This window comes from Acanthochromis polyacanthus, chromosome 19 (assembly GCF_021347895.1).
Source record: "Acanthochromis polyacanthus isolate Apoly-LR-REF ecotype Palm Island chromosome 19, KAUST_Apoly_ChrSc, whole genome shotgun sequence".
Classification (NCBI taxonomy): domain Eukaryota; kingdom Metazoa; phylum Chordata; class Actinopteri; family Pomacentridae; genus Acanthochromis; species Acanthochromis polyacanthus.
Genome location: NC_067131.1, coordinates 28,731,340 through 28,746,043, shown reverse-complemented (window position 1 = coordinate 28,746,043; position 14,704 = coordinate 28,731,340). Strand labels below are relative to the sequence as shown.

At 35.4% G+C, this 14,704-nt stretch overlaps 1 protein-coding gene across 1 annotated transcript; it reads right to left on the bottom strand.

Moving 5' to 3' along the window:
* Nucleotides 1–10,480: 10,480 nt before the first annotated feature.
* On the bottom strand, nt 10,481–13,527 carry LOC110963469 (galanin receptor 2a-like). The gene is made up of 3 exons (XM_051939844.1): nt 13,074–13,527; nt 12,095–12,478; nt 10,481–11,618 (listed from the first exon to the last, which is right to left on the bottom strand). Exons 1-3 carry the CDS (start codon nt 13,397–13,399, stop codon nt 11,231–11,233), a joined length of 1,098 nt encoding a protein of 365 aa, XP_051795804.1. The 5' UTR covers nt 13,400–13,527; the 3' UTR covers nt 10,481–11,230.
* Between the last annotated feature and the right edge of the window lie 1,177 nt (nt 13,528–14,704).

Below are 14,704 nucleotides of genomic sequence, written 5' to 3'. Positions count from 1 at the left end.
GCTTCTCTTCAGCATCTGAATGAACCTTTAAGTGTTTTCTGCAGCACAAACACATGAAGCTGTTTGTAAGGAAGGAGCCGATGGGAGCCGATGTCATTAATGGACTTTTACATAACGTAGTAGCAACATATGACAAATCCTAATCCTGTTGAAAAATTTGATAAAAACCATGATAGTTTAATATGTCATCCAGAACACCCTAAAATAACCCATCATTATCTAGTATGTCGTATAAAATGTGAAAAAAGTAATACACTGCTCAAAAAAATTAAAGGAACACTTTGAAAACACATCATATTTCAATGCAGGGGAAAAACAAAGTGGATCTTAGCATTGATATGGACTGGATAATGTGTTAGGAATGAAAAGTGCCACATTGATGGAAATGAAAATTATCAACCCCCCAGGAGGGCTAAATTCAAAACACCCCAAAATCAAAGTGAAAAACTGATGTGGCAGGCTGGTCCATCTTGCTGAAATTCCTTGGCAGCAACTCAAAACGGTATTCAGTAGTTTGTATGGCCTCCATGTGCTTGTATGCATGACTGATGATGCCGGGACAAGCTCTGAATGAGACGACAGATGGTGTCCTGGGATGTCTCCTCCCAGAACTGGACCAGGGCATCGCTGAGCTCCTGGACAGTCTGAGGAGCAACCTGATGGTGTCGGATGGAACAAAACATAATGTTCCAAAGGTGTTCTATTGGATTCAGGTCAGGTGAGCGTGTGGGCCAGCTAATGGTATCACAAAATTGTCAGAGTTTAGTATGTCGTCCAAAATATGACAAAAATGTCATAGTTTAGTATGTCGTCCAAAATATCACAAAAATGTCAGTTTAGTATGTCGTCAAAAATGACACAAATGTCTCAGTTTAGTCAGTCATCGAAAAAATTACACAAAAACGTCATAGTTTAGAATGTCGTCCAAAATATGACAAAAACATCAGACTTGCGTATGCAATCCAAAATATGACAACATCATCATAGTTTAGTATGTCGTTCAAAATGACACAAAAATGTCATAGTTTAGTACGTCGTCCAAAATATGACACAAATGTCATACTTTAGTATGTCGTTCAAAATGACACAAAAATGTCTCAGTTTAGTCAGTCATCGAAAAAATGACACAAAAACGTCATAGTTTAGTACGTCGTCCAAAATATGAAAATAATGTCATACTTTAGTATGTCACCCAGAATATGACAAAAATGTCATAGTTTAGTCAGTCATTGAAAATATGACAAAAAGATCATAGTTTAGTATGTCGTCCAAAATGACAAAAAAGTCATAGTTTTTTATGTTGCCCAAAATATGAAAAAACTGTCAGTTTAGTACGTTGTTAAAAATGACACAAAAATGTCATAGTTTAGTATGTAGTCCAAAAATGGAACAAAAACATCAATGCCATTTTTTCAACATGTCGTAAAAACATGCTCTATGATGAAATAATGTAAAGTTGGCCGTGAAAAACACTATAGGGCAGTTTTCTTTGGAAAAAAAATCATCATGAATTTTGTCCAAAAAAACGCCATCGTATCTATGTCGAAAAAAATGCCATTTTTTCAAGATGTCATAAAAAGATTGCCATATGATGAAATAATGTAAAGTAAGCCGTGAAAAACACTACAGAACAGTTTTCTTTGAAAAAAAAAACGTCATGAATTTTGTCCAAAAAAAACCCCACCATAGTATACTATGTCGAAAAAAATGCCATTTTTTTCAACATGTCGTAAAAACATGCCATATGATGAAATAATGTAAAGTAGGCAGTGAAAAACACTTCAGAACAGTTTTCTTTGAAAAAAAAAATAGTCATGAATGTTGTCCAAAAATGTCAAAAAAATATGATTTTTTTTCAACATGTCATAAAAACATGCCATATGATGAAATAATGTAAAGTAGACAGGTGTCCGTATAGCTCATTGGGTTAAGCGGGCGACCCACTTACAGGGGTTGGTTTCTAACACAGCGACCTGGGTTTGATTCCTGTGCATGGCGCTTCTCTGCACATCTTCTCTCCATTTCCTGTCACTCTTTACTGGTACTATCAAAGCAAAAAGAAAACACCTTTAAAAATGCAATTTTTTCAACATGTCGTAAAAACATGCCATATGATGAAATAATGTAAAGTAGGTCGTGAAAAACACTATAGGGCAGTTTTCTTTGGAAAAAAAATCATCATGAATTTTGTCCAAAAAAAAACGGCATAGTATCTATGTCGAAAAAAATGCCATTTTTTTCAACATGTCGTAAAAACATGCCATATAAAGAAATAATGTAAAGTAGGCTATAAAAACACTACAGAACACTTTTCTTTGAAAAAGATATCATCATGAATTTTGTCCAAAAAAAAACGCCATAGTATACTACGTCAAAAAAAATATGATTATTTCAACATGTCGTAAAAACATGCCATATGTTGAAATAATGTAAAGTTGGCCGTGAAAAACACTATAGGGCAGTTTTCTTTGAAAAAAAATCATCATGAATTTTGTCCAAAAAAAACCGCCATAGTATAGTATGTTGAAAAAAATGCCATTTTTTCAACATGTCATAAAAACATGTCATATGTTGAAATAATGTAAAGTAGGCTGTGAAAAACACTATATAGTACTTTTCTTCAAAAAAAAATCATCATGAATTTTGTCCAAAATAACGCCATAGTATACTATGTCGAAAAAAAAGTGGCACTTTTTTCAACATGTCGGAAAAATGTCATTTGATGAAATAATGTAAAGTAGGCCCTGAAAAACACTACAGAACAGTTTTTTTTTGAAAAAAAATAGTCATGAATGTTGTCCAAAAATGTCAAAAAAATATGATAAAAAATATGATTTTTTTTCAACATGTCTTAAAAACATGCCATATGATGAAATAATGTAAAACAGGTGGGTGCCCGTATAGCTCATTGGGTTAAGCAGGCGACCCACATACAGGGGTTGGTCTCCAACACAGCGACCTGGGTTTGATTCCTGCACATGGTGCTTTTCTGCACGTCTTCTCCCCGTTTCCTGTCACTCTTTACTGGTACTATCAAAGTAAAAAGGCAAAAAGAAAATATTATCAAAAATGCAATTTTTTCAACATGTCGTAAAAACATGCCATATGATGAAATAATGTAAAGTCGGCCATGAAAATTACTATAAAGCAGTTTTCTTTGAAAAAAAATCATCATGAATTTTGTCCAAAAAAAACCCGCCATAGTATACTATGTCGAAAAAAATGCCATTTTTTTCAACATGTCGTAAAAACATGCCATATGATGAAATAATGTAAAGTAGACAGGTGTCCATACAGCTCAGTGGGTTAAGCGGGCGACCCACGTACAGGGGTTGGTCTCCAACACAGCGAGCTGGGTTCGATTCCTGTGCATGGCGCTTCTCTGCACATCTTCTCTCCATTTCCTGTCACTCTTTACTGGTACTATCAAGGCAAAGAGAAAACACCTTTAAAAATGCAATTTCTTCAACATGTCGTAAAAACATGCTCTATGATGAAATAATCTAAAGTTGGCCGTGAAAAACACTATAGGGCAGTTTTCTTTGGAAAAAAAATCATCATGAATTTTGTCCAAAAAAAACGCCATAGTATCTATGTCGAAAAAAATGCCATTTTTTCAAGATGTCATAAAAAGATTGCCATGTGATGAAATAATGTAAAGTAAGCCGTGAAAAACACTACAGAACAGTTTTCTTTGAAAAAAAAACATCATGAATTTTGTCCAAAAAAACCCCACCATAGTATACTATGTCGAAAAAAATGCCATTTTTTTCAACATGTCGTAAAAACATGCCATATGATGAAATAATGTAAAGTAGGCCGTGAAAAACACTTCAGAACAGTTTTCTTTGAAAAAAACACCATCATGAATTTTGTCCAAAAAAATGCCATAGTATACTATGTCGAAAAAAATGCCATTTTTTCAACATGTCATAAAAACATGCCATATGATGAAATAATGTAAAGTAGGCTGTGAAAAACACTATATAGCACTTTTCTTCAAAAAAAAAATCATCATGAATTTTGTCCAAAAAAACGCCATAGTATACTATGTCGAAAAAAAAGTGGCACTTTTTTCAACATGTCGGAAAAACGTCATTTGATGAAATAATGTAAAGTAGGCAGTGAAAAACACTACAGAACAGTTTTCTTTGAAAAAAAAATAGTCATGAATGTTGTCCAAAAATGTCAAAAAAATATGATTTTTTTCAACATGTCATAAAAACATGTCATATGATGAAATAATGTAAAGTAGACAGGTGTCCATATAGCTCATTGGGTTAAGCGGGCGACCCACTTACAGGGGTTGGTTTCTAACACAGCGACCTGGGTTCGATTCCTGTGCATGGCGCTTCTCTGCACATCTTCTCCCCATTTCCTGTCACTCTTTACTGGTACTATCAAAGCAAAAAGAAAACACCTTTAAAAATGCAATTTTTTCAACATGTCGTAAAAACATGTCATATGATGAAATAATGTAAAATAGGTCGTGAAAAACACTATAGGGCAGTTTTCTTTGAAAGAAAACTATCATCATGAATTTTGTCCAAAAAAAATGGCGTAGTATCTATGTCGAAAAAAAATGCCATTTTATTCAACATGTCGTAAAAACATGCCATATAAAGAAATAATGTAAAGTAAGCCGTGAAAAACACTACAGAACAGTTTTCTTTGAAAAAAAACCATCATGAATTTTGTCCAAAAAAACCCCACCATAGTATACTATGTCGAAAAAAATGCCATTTTTTTCAACATGTCGTAAAAACATGCCATATGATGAAATAATGTAAAGTAGGCCGTGAAAAACACTACAGAACAGTTTTCTTTGAAAAAAACACCATCATGAATTTTGTCCAAAAAAATGCCATAGTATACTATGTCAAAAAAATAAGATTTTTTCAACATGTAAAAACATGCCATATGATAAAATAATGTAAAGTAAGCTGTGAAAAACACTACAGAACAGTTTTCTTTGAAAAAAACACCATCATGAATTTTGTCCAAAAAAATGCCATAGTATAGTATGTCGAAAAAAAATGCCATTTTTTCAACATGTCATAAAAACATGCCATATGATGAAATAATGTAAAGTAGGCTGTGAAAAACACTATATAGCACTTTTCTTCAAAAAAAAAATCATCATGAATTTTGTCCAAAAAAACGCCATAGTATACTATGTCGAAAAAAAAGTGGCACTTTTTTCAACATGTCGGAAAAACGTCATTTGATGAAATAATGTAAAGTAGGCAGTGAAAAACACTACAGAACAGTTTTCTTTGAAAAAAAAAATAGTCATGAATGTTGTCCAAAAATGTCAAAAAAATATGATTTTTTTCAACATGTCATAAAAACATGTCATATGATGAAATAATGTAAAGTAGACAGGTGTCCGTATAGCTCATTGGGTTAAGCGGGCGACCCACTTACAGGGGTTGGTTTCCAACACAGCGACCTGGGTTCGATTCCCGTGCATGGCGCTTCTCTGCACATCTTCTCCCCATTTCCTGTCACTCTTTACTGGTACTATCAAAGCAAAAAGAAAACACCTTTAAAAATGCAATTTTTTCAACATGTCGTAAAAACATGTCATATGATGAAATAATGTAAAGTTGGCCGTGAAAAACACTATAGGGCAGTTTTCTTTGGAAAAAAAAACATCATGAATTTTGTCCAAAAAAACCCCACCATAGTATACTATGTCGAAAAAAATGCCATTTTTTTCAACATGTCGTAAAAACATGCCATATGATGAAATAATGTAAAGTAGGCTGTGAAAAACACTACAGAACAGTTTTCTTTGAAAAAAACACCATCATGAATTTTGTCCAAAAAAATGCCATAGTATACTATGTCAAAAAAATAAGATTTTTTCAACATGTAAAAACATGCCATATGATGAAATAATGTAAAGTAGACAGGTGTCCATATAGCTCATTGGGTTAAGCGGGCGACCCACTTACAGGGGTTGGTTTCCGACACAGCGACCTGGGTTCGATTCCTGTGCATGGTGCTTCTCTGCACATTTTCTCCCCATTTCCTGTCACTCTTTACTGGTACTATCAAAGCAAAAAGAAAACACCTTTAAAAATGCAATTTTTTCAACATGTCGTAAAAACATGTCATATGATGAAATAATGTAAAGTAGGTCGTGAAAAACACTACAGAACAGTTTTCTTTGAAAAAAAAATAGTCATGAATGTTGTCCAAAAATGTCAAAAAAATATGATTTTTTTTCAACATGTCATAAAAACATGCCATATGATGAAATAATGTAAAGTAGACAGGTGTCCGTATAGCTCATTGGGTTAAGCGGGCGACCCACTTACAGGGGTTGGTCTCCAACACAGCGACCTGGGTTCGATTCCTGTGCATGGTGCTCCTCTGCACATTTTCTCCCCATTTCCTGTCACTCTTTACTGGTACTATCAAAGCAAAAAGAAAACACCTTTAAAAATGCAATTTTTTCAACATGTCGTAAAAACATGTCATATGATGAAATAATGTAAAATAGGTCGTGAAAAACACTATAGGGCAGTTTTCTTTGAAAGAAAACTATCATCATGAATTTTGTCCAAAAAAAAACGGCATAGTATCTATGTCGAAAAAAATGCCATTTTATTCAACATGTCGTAAAAACATGCCATATAAAGAAATAATGTAAAGTAGGCTATAAAAACACTACAGAACACTTTTCTTTGAAAAAGATATCATCATGAATTTTGTCCAAAAAAAAACGCCATAGTATACTACGTCAAAAAAATATGATTATTTCAGCATGTCGTAAAAACATGCCATATGTTGAAATAATATAAAGTTGGCCGTGAAAAACACTATAGGGCAGTTTTCTTTGAAAAAAAATCATCATGAATTTTGTCCAAAAAAAAATGCCATAGTATAGTATGTTGAAAAAAATGCCATTTTTTCAACATGTCATAAAAACATGTCATATGATGAAATAATGTAAAGTAGGCTGTTAAAAACACTATATAGCACTTTTCTTCAAAAAAAAAAATCATCATGAATTTTGTCCAAAAAAAACCCGCCATAGTATACTATGTTGAAAAAAATGCCATTTTTTTCAACATGTCGTAAAAACATGCCATATGATGAAATAATGTAAAGTAGACAGGTGTTCATACAGCTCAGTGGGTTAAGCGGGCGACCCACGTACAGGGGTTGGTCTCCAACACAGCGACCTGGGTTCGATTCCCGTGCATGGCGCTTCTCTGCACATCTTCTCCCCATTTCCTGTCACTCTTTACTGGTACTATCAAGGCAAAGAGAAAGTACCTTTAAAAATGCAATTTCTTCAACATGTCGTAAAAACATGCTCTCTGACGAAATAATCTAAAGTTGGCCGTGAAAAACACTATAGGGCAGTTTTCTTTGGAAAAAAAATCATCATGAATTTTGTCCAAAAAAAACGCCATAGTATCTATGTTGAAAAAAATGCCATTTTTTCAAGATGTCGTAAAAACATGCCATATGATGAAATAATGTAAAGTTGGCCGTGAAAAACACTACAGAACAGTTTTCTTTGAAAAAAAAACATCATGAATTTTGTCCAAAAAAACCCCACCATAGTATACTATGTCGAAAAAAATGCCATTTTTTTCAACATGTCGTAAAAACATGCCATATGATGAAATAATGTAAAGTAAGCCGTGAAAAACACTTCAGAACAGTTTTCTTTGAAAAAAACACCATCATGAATTTTGTCCAAAAAAATGCCATAGTATACTATGTCAAAAAAATAAGATTTTTTCAACATGTAAAAACATGCCATATGATAAAATAATGTAAAGTAGGCCGTGAAAAACATTATAGAGCAGTTTTCTTTGAAAAAAACATCATGAATTTTGTCCAAAAAACGCCATAGTATAGTATGTTGAAAAAAAAAACATTTTTTCAGCATGTCGTAAAAACATGCCATATGATGAAATAATGTAAAGTAGGCTTTGAAAAACATTATAGAGCTGTTTTCTTTTTTTAAAAAATCATCATGAATTTTGTCCAAAAATGTCGAAAAAAATATGATTTTTTTTTACCATGTCGTAAAAACATGCCATTTGATGAAATAATGTAAAGTAGGCCTTGAAAAACACTATAGAGCAGTTTTCTTTGAAAAAAACACCATCATGAATTTTGTCCAAAAAAACCCGCCATAGTATAGTATGTCGAAAAAAATGCCATTTTTTCAGCATGTCATAAAAACATGCCATATGATGAAATAATGTGAAGTAGGCCATGAAAAACACTATATAGCACTTTTCTTTGAAAAAAATCTCATCATGAATTTTGTCCAAAAAAAAACGCAATAGTATACTACATCAAAAAAATATGATTTTTTCAACATGTAAAAACATGCCATATGTTGAAATAATGTAAAGTTTGCCGTGAAAAACACTACAGGGCAGTTTTCTTTGAAAAACACAATATGGACTAATTTATGTAACACAGTCTCAGTCCAGTGTTTAGTCTGCACCAGAAAGTTCAGCTTTAGGCCACTTCTTACCCTACAATTTAAAATCCTGCTTGTTTTATGAACATGTTTTCATAAGGTTTTATCTCTTACCTGCTAGAATTTAGAATTGAAAGCTTCCCACTCAAGATTCCTGCTGCTGGAACATCCCGGCTTGTCGTTAGCATTAGCGCTGGCTAACCACTGGAAACACCAAGACAACTACATCAAGTCACAACACTCTCCTCTCTAACCATCACCTGTTTGTCCCAAAGTATTTTATAAGAATGTGATAGACACTTCTGAGCAAAAGTTGGCATGCTGTATGTCTATTTTTGACCCAGTAGATTTTGTCATGTTTCCAGAAGACCTTGAATAAATCCATAAAAGAACCAAAACACATGATTGTTTTGTTGTGACAAAGATTCATGTGTTTCAATCCTTCATAGGAGTCATTGGAAACTCTACACTGCCATTATAAATGGTCTTTACAGGTGAAAACATGTAAACTTTGATTCATAACTCTACAACAGAACATGAGATATTCAGTGAGGAGTTTCTATCAATGGTTTATCAGCTGCTTCTTTTCAAATCTGCTGAGCTACAAGATATTTTCGAAGACAAAAATGAGAAAGATACTCATAGATCAGGAGATTTTAAAAGTTATTTACACCTAAAATAGAGGCAGAAAAGGAAACAGGGACAAAACCAGACAATTAGATTCAGTTTTCATGAGCAGCAAAGTTTCATCTGAGTAAACTCAAAGCAGGACGCTGAAGGTTTAAATCAACTGACTGCATCTGTGTGAACGGCCCTGAAGGTCCAGAGGTAAAGATGCCACTTCTCATCACCATGGCAACACCCCAAGGCCTGGTTACCGTGGCGATAGAAGTGCTGATCGTGGACCTTTGAGCTCTGCTGTTCATGTTCCAGAGGTTTTCTATGAAGCATTTCGAGGTCAAGATCAGCTTCAGAGTTCATCGTTGGAAAGAAAAAAACAAAGCGGAAGAGCTTTGACAAAAATCTGTGATATAATCTGTGATAAAATCTGTGATATAATCTGTGATAAAATCTGTCCTGCACAAATAATCTTTAAATAAATCAGACTGACATTTGAATTCGACTTATTCACTAAAACTATGTGGAACAGAGATGCACAATACTGGATTTTTGCTCATATTTTCCAGCTATTTTATGCTGACTACAGATATATGCACAGTTTTCCAACAACACTGTAAAAATTAGAGGTTGTAATTTTTTTCCGTGTTTTGCTAAATTACAGATAATATTCAGGAAAATCACAGAAAAAAAATTATTATTATTATTAATTTGTTTATTATTAATTTACAGAAAGAGACCAGAAAATTCCATTGTTTTTAAAAGATGTTAGAATCCTTAACATTTAAAAATTGTCAAAATAAAAGCAAATATCTGTGAAATATTGACATGGTTGGCTGATTTAAAACTGTAACTTTACGGACACATTATAAAAAAATCAATTAATATTTGCTTTGATGTGAACATTATGACCATTTCTTAAAATGTTTACTATAAACATGTAATTTCAGATTTTTTTTCTCTGTAGTTTTACTGGAAAATCGGTTTTGATGCCAAATGTTGTTGTATAAGTTTAGAAATGACCATGGTTTGGGTTAAACAGAACATGCTATTCTCACCTTATGTTACAAAACTCCAGACCACAAGAGGTCATCAAGGTTAGTGTCTGTTTATTAGTAATCAGATTAGATGACTGAGCCACTACAAGACAGAGGTCAGTGTCTTTCCCTTATGTATAAGATAATCTGTTTATAGGCTGATAATGGCCAAGTCCGATAAGAGGTCAGAGACACCAAAAGTGAAGGTTATCACCAGAATGTTCTAAACAGCAGCCTCAGGCCTCTTGATCTACAATCATCAGTTTCTTCCACAGCGGGAGAAACTGATCAATAAATCATTGGAGGCCTCTGGTACCAACAGGTCCAACAAAACCAGCAGACCTTATCCAGTCTCATGACGCTCCACAATTTTTCAGTCCAGTGAAATTGATAGGTTTGTGTTACGAAAACAAAAGCATCATGGTGATGTTCAGGTGGATCTAGTGTCTAGTTGGTTGTCTTTGGTCTCTTATTGGTCATTTCTGGGGTCTAGATAGTCATCTCTGGCGTCTAGTTGGTGGTCTCTGGTGCAGAGTTGGTCAAGTCTGATGTCTAGTTGGTCATCTCTGGTGTAGTTGGTCGTCTCTAGTTGGTTGTCTGTAATTGGTCTCTAATTTGACGTTTAGTTGATCATCTCTAGTTGATCATCTCTACGCTGCTGACCGTTGTTACAACCCTGGCTCGTGTAGTGGGTGGGGGAAGTAACATAAGAGCCAGTTGTTTATGGCTTTAGAAATATTTATTATAAAGAAATAAAAAAGAGGTACAAAATAAAAGTAAAACGGAGGACACTAGTACGACGTGAAAATAAATATAAATGTAAACAAAAAGAGACTCTAAACTAGAGCTATTAATTTAACACAAAAGATCCAAAATGTACCCAAATAATCCTAAACGCAAACACAGCGTGTGTAACAAACGATAACGAAAAAGACTAGTGCCTCCACAATGACAGAACGAACGAATGGCTGACAGAGTTTCTAAATCGATGAGGCACATGGGCAAGACTGGAGTACAGTGACAAGCCGTCGTCTCTCAGGTCCACCGGCTTCTTATGCTGGGCCGTGGCTGCACCGGATTGGCTGACGAGGGACAGCAGCTGATTCCAATTAGCTCAGCACAGGTGACATGGATTGGCAGCAGCCTGAGAGGAGTGACAGGCACACACCACACGCACACACGAGCACTCACGCACACACACACAAAGCACAGGGGGGGAGCGCACACACAAAGCACAGGGGAGGAGCCAGAATACGGCTGTGGCCGTAACAACCGTGTTCACCGCCTGAACCACGTGCACCATGTTCACCTCCCTCCTCTTCAGTGAGCAGCTGAACACCTTCCTGAAGCCTTTCCTGAAGTGCTTGGAGACGAGGGTGTGGACAATGGGGTTGAGGCAGGAGTTAGCGTAGGCCACCAGGTGTGACAGGATGCACAGGACGTAGGTGGTGTGGTTGAGGGGGAAATGTCCAAACCACATGCAGAGGATGACCAGGTGATGACCCAGATAGCAAACTATGGGTGAATCAATGTTGAATCTATGTTGAGACCTAACGTCGAAATTATACAGAAAGTGCAAGGTTGATAAAATGTTGAGTCAACGTTTGCTTACATAGATTACATGTTTGCAAACATAGATTCAACATTAATTAAACATTGACCTGTCAAACGTTTTAATTAAACCAAAATACAATGTAGATTCAATCGTATCTTTTAAACACAAACTTCAATGTTGACAAAATGTTGTTGAATCAACATTGATCCAACCATCAGTCTTCAACCGTAGCCACAATTCAACCTTCTTAACCCTAATTCAACATTGATTTAACATCTTTTGTTATCTGGGTAAAGTGTGATTTATGGTTGAAAAGCAAACGTTGACTCAACATTTTATCAACCTTGCGCTTTCTGTATAATTTCGACGTTAGGTCTCAACATAGATTCAACATTGATTCACCCATAGTTTGCTATCTGGGGAGGCAGCCAGCAGACGCAGAACAGAGCTGCCACGATGATGACCATCTTGGTGACCTTCTTCTTGGCCCTCCTCGACTCTGACATGTCCTTCACCGGGTCCACACTGGTCCACAGGTAGCGGATGGTTCGGGTGTAGGTGAGGCCGAGCACAAGGACGGGGATGAGGTAGCCGAAGATGAAGGTGCACAGGTCCATGATGAACCGAGGTTTGGACTCCCAGGCAGGAATACAGACCACAGTACCGGCCAGGTCCATCTGAGAGAAGTGGCTGAGATACGGAGCAGAGAAAACCAAGGTCAAGGCCCAAACAAGGCAGATGGAGGTGATGGCATTTTTAGGAGTCCTCATCTCTCTGGAGTGAAGAGGGTAGCAGATGGCTAAATACCTGAAAGAGTAGAGGACAACATGATCCAGATGTTCAAGACTGAAGGGTAGGGGTTGCTGCAGTTTGTGGTGTTGATCAAGGAAAAAATATCTGAACCCCAAAAGTCATAGGCTGGTTAGAAAGCCCTGATATCTTTACAAAAAAATGGTACAATTACAACATTTGTCAGAGCCAGAAACTGTAGAAACAGAAAAAAACTTTCTGGCAGTTCTAGAACTACTCATCTGTGTCCTGCAGCTAAAACTGTGATATGCTGAGCTTAAGATTCCTCATTTCATAAACCATTTGCACAAACAGCATTCTGTACAAAACAGTAAATTCTGAATGTGTAGGTTTATTTTACATTACTTTTTAAATATTGGAGCTGCTGGAATAATGACATCAAATTTTTAATTTTTTTTTTTTTTTACAGTGCATCTATCAGTCTGTTTACGCATACCGTTCTATCTATCTATCCATCTATCTATCTATCTATCTATCTATCTATCTATCTATCTATCTATCTATCTATCTATCTATCTATCTATCTATCTATCTATCTATCTATCTATCTATCTATCTATCTCTATGTGGGCTGGTGCTCCAGGTGAGCTACCTGTCCAGGGACACCGCCGTCAGGGTGAAGATGCTGCCAAACATGGTGAGGAAGATGAGGAAGTGGACCAGCTTACAGAGAGCGGCTCCGAACATCCAGCGGTCCAGGGCGTAGATGGAGGCCTGGAACGGGATGCAGAAGACCAGGAAGCTCAGATCTGCGACCCCCAGGTTCAGGATGAACAGGTAGGTGGTCTTGGAATTCAGCTGGCCGCCGCGGATCAGAACCGCCAGAACCAGAGTGTTCCCCACCGTACCGAACAAGAAGATCAGGGAGAAGCTGAGAGAGATGAGGACGGACTCCGAACCCAGAGAGGACAAATCCATGGTTCTGTGGTGAAGTGGTTCTGGGGCTCCGTTTCAGTCCAACATGAGCATCCGTGGAGACATGCGGCTCCGCATTTTGATCCAAACCACTAAAATAATGAATTAATCCTAAAAAAAATCATCTGACAGAAGAGTCATGAAGCTCCTAGTGCGATAAAAATGTTCAACTGGAAAACAAATTGAAGCTGTACTGTAAAAAGTCCTTTAGTTGGATCTACTCCCACCAAGTCATTAAATCCATCAAAACATCATTTAAAGGTTTAGATCAACCTTTTAATGTCCAAACATTATCAGTCCTCTTGTTATGTTGGCTCAATATGACCAATTTTAAAATTCAATTATTTTTTAAATAGTTAAAAATAGTAAAAATAGTTATGTTTAATCAACATATAAAAGGAAAACAGTTCATTTCACACATTTGAACCCTGAACAGAAGAGGCATGGTAATTTATCAACTCCATAGCAAGAAAACATTCTAAATTTAAAATAAAATCATTGAAAAATCAATGTGATGTAAAACTACTGAATTCCATATGCAGCTCTTTCCTTTGAAAAAAGCTTTAATGTGTATTTTTAATGAAAAACAAGTGACTCATCCTGATTGAACCATGATCTGTGAGACATAAAGAACATTATTTCACTAAATATTGAAAGAAATTGAGGTAATAATGAGATATAAACAATGTTCATTGGGATGTTTTTTTGGTTTCTCCCATTTTTAATAAGGAAAAACAAACTCAACAGGAGGGTTGACAATATAATAAAGTAGCATCAACTTAATATTATGAACAATTTGAAGTCAAATTTCTGCCTCAGTTGATTTCAAACTAAAATCAAGTTGAAGTAATTTAATGAAATCAGTTAAATATTTCTTCACATTCAGGTCAGGAGTTCCAGTCCTCTCCTCTACTGACTGAACACTGAAGCAACTTTATTTTCTTTAAATTTACCAACTTAAAAACTTGTTTAGTGATTGTGGTAACTAACTACATAACTCTTCAAAATTCATTTGTTTATAGCATAAAAACACTAGTTGGAGCAACTTAACATCTTTAATTGTACGGAAACAGCTAATTCCTCCAACTAAATACAGTTTGTTTGTTGAACATAATTTCATTAGACGTTGTCTGAATTTAAAAAGACTGATGCAAACGGTTCTATGAATTTCTTTTTGTTTAAAATACAATATTTTGTTTTTGTCTCCATATATATTTTTCTTCTTTCTCTGATCAAACAGATACAAATATAAATTGAATACATAATTTAAGGCAAAACTGTAATGTATTGATTTAGATCAACATTTTG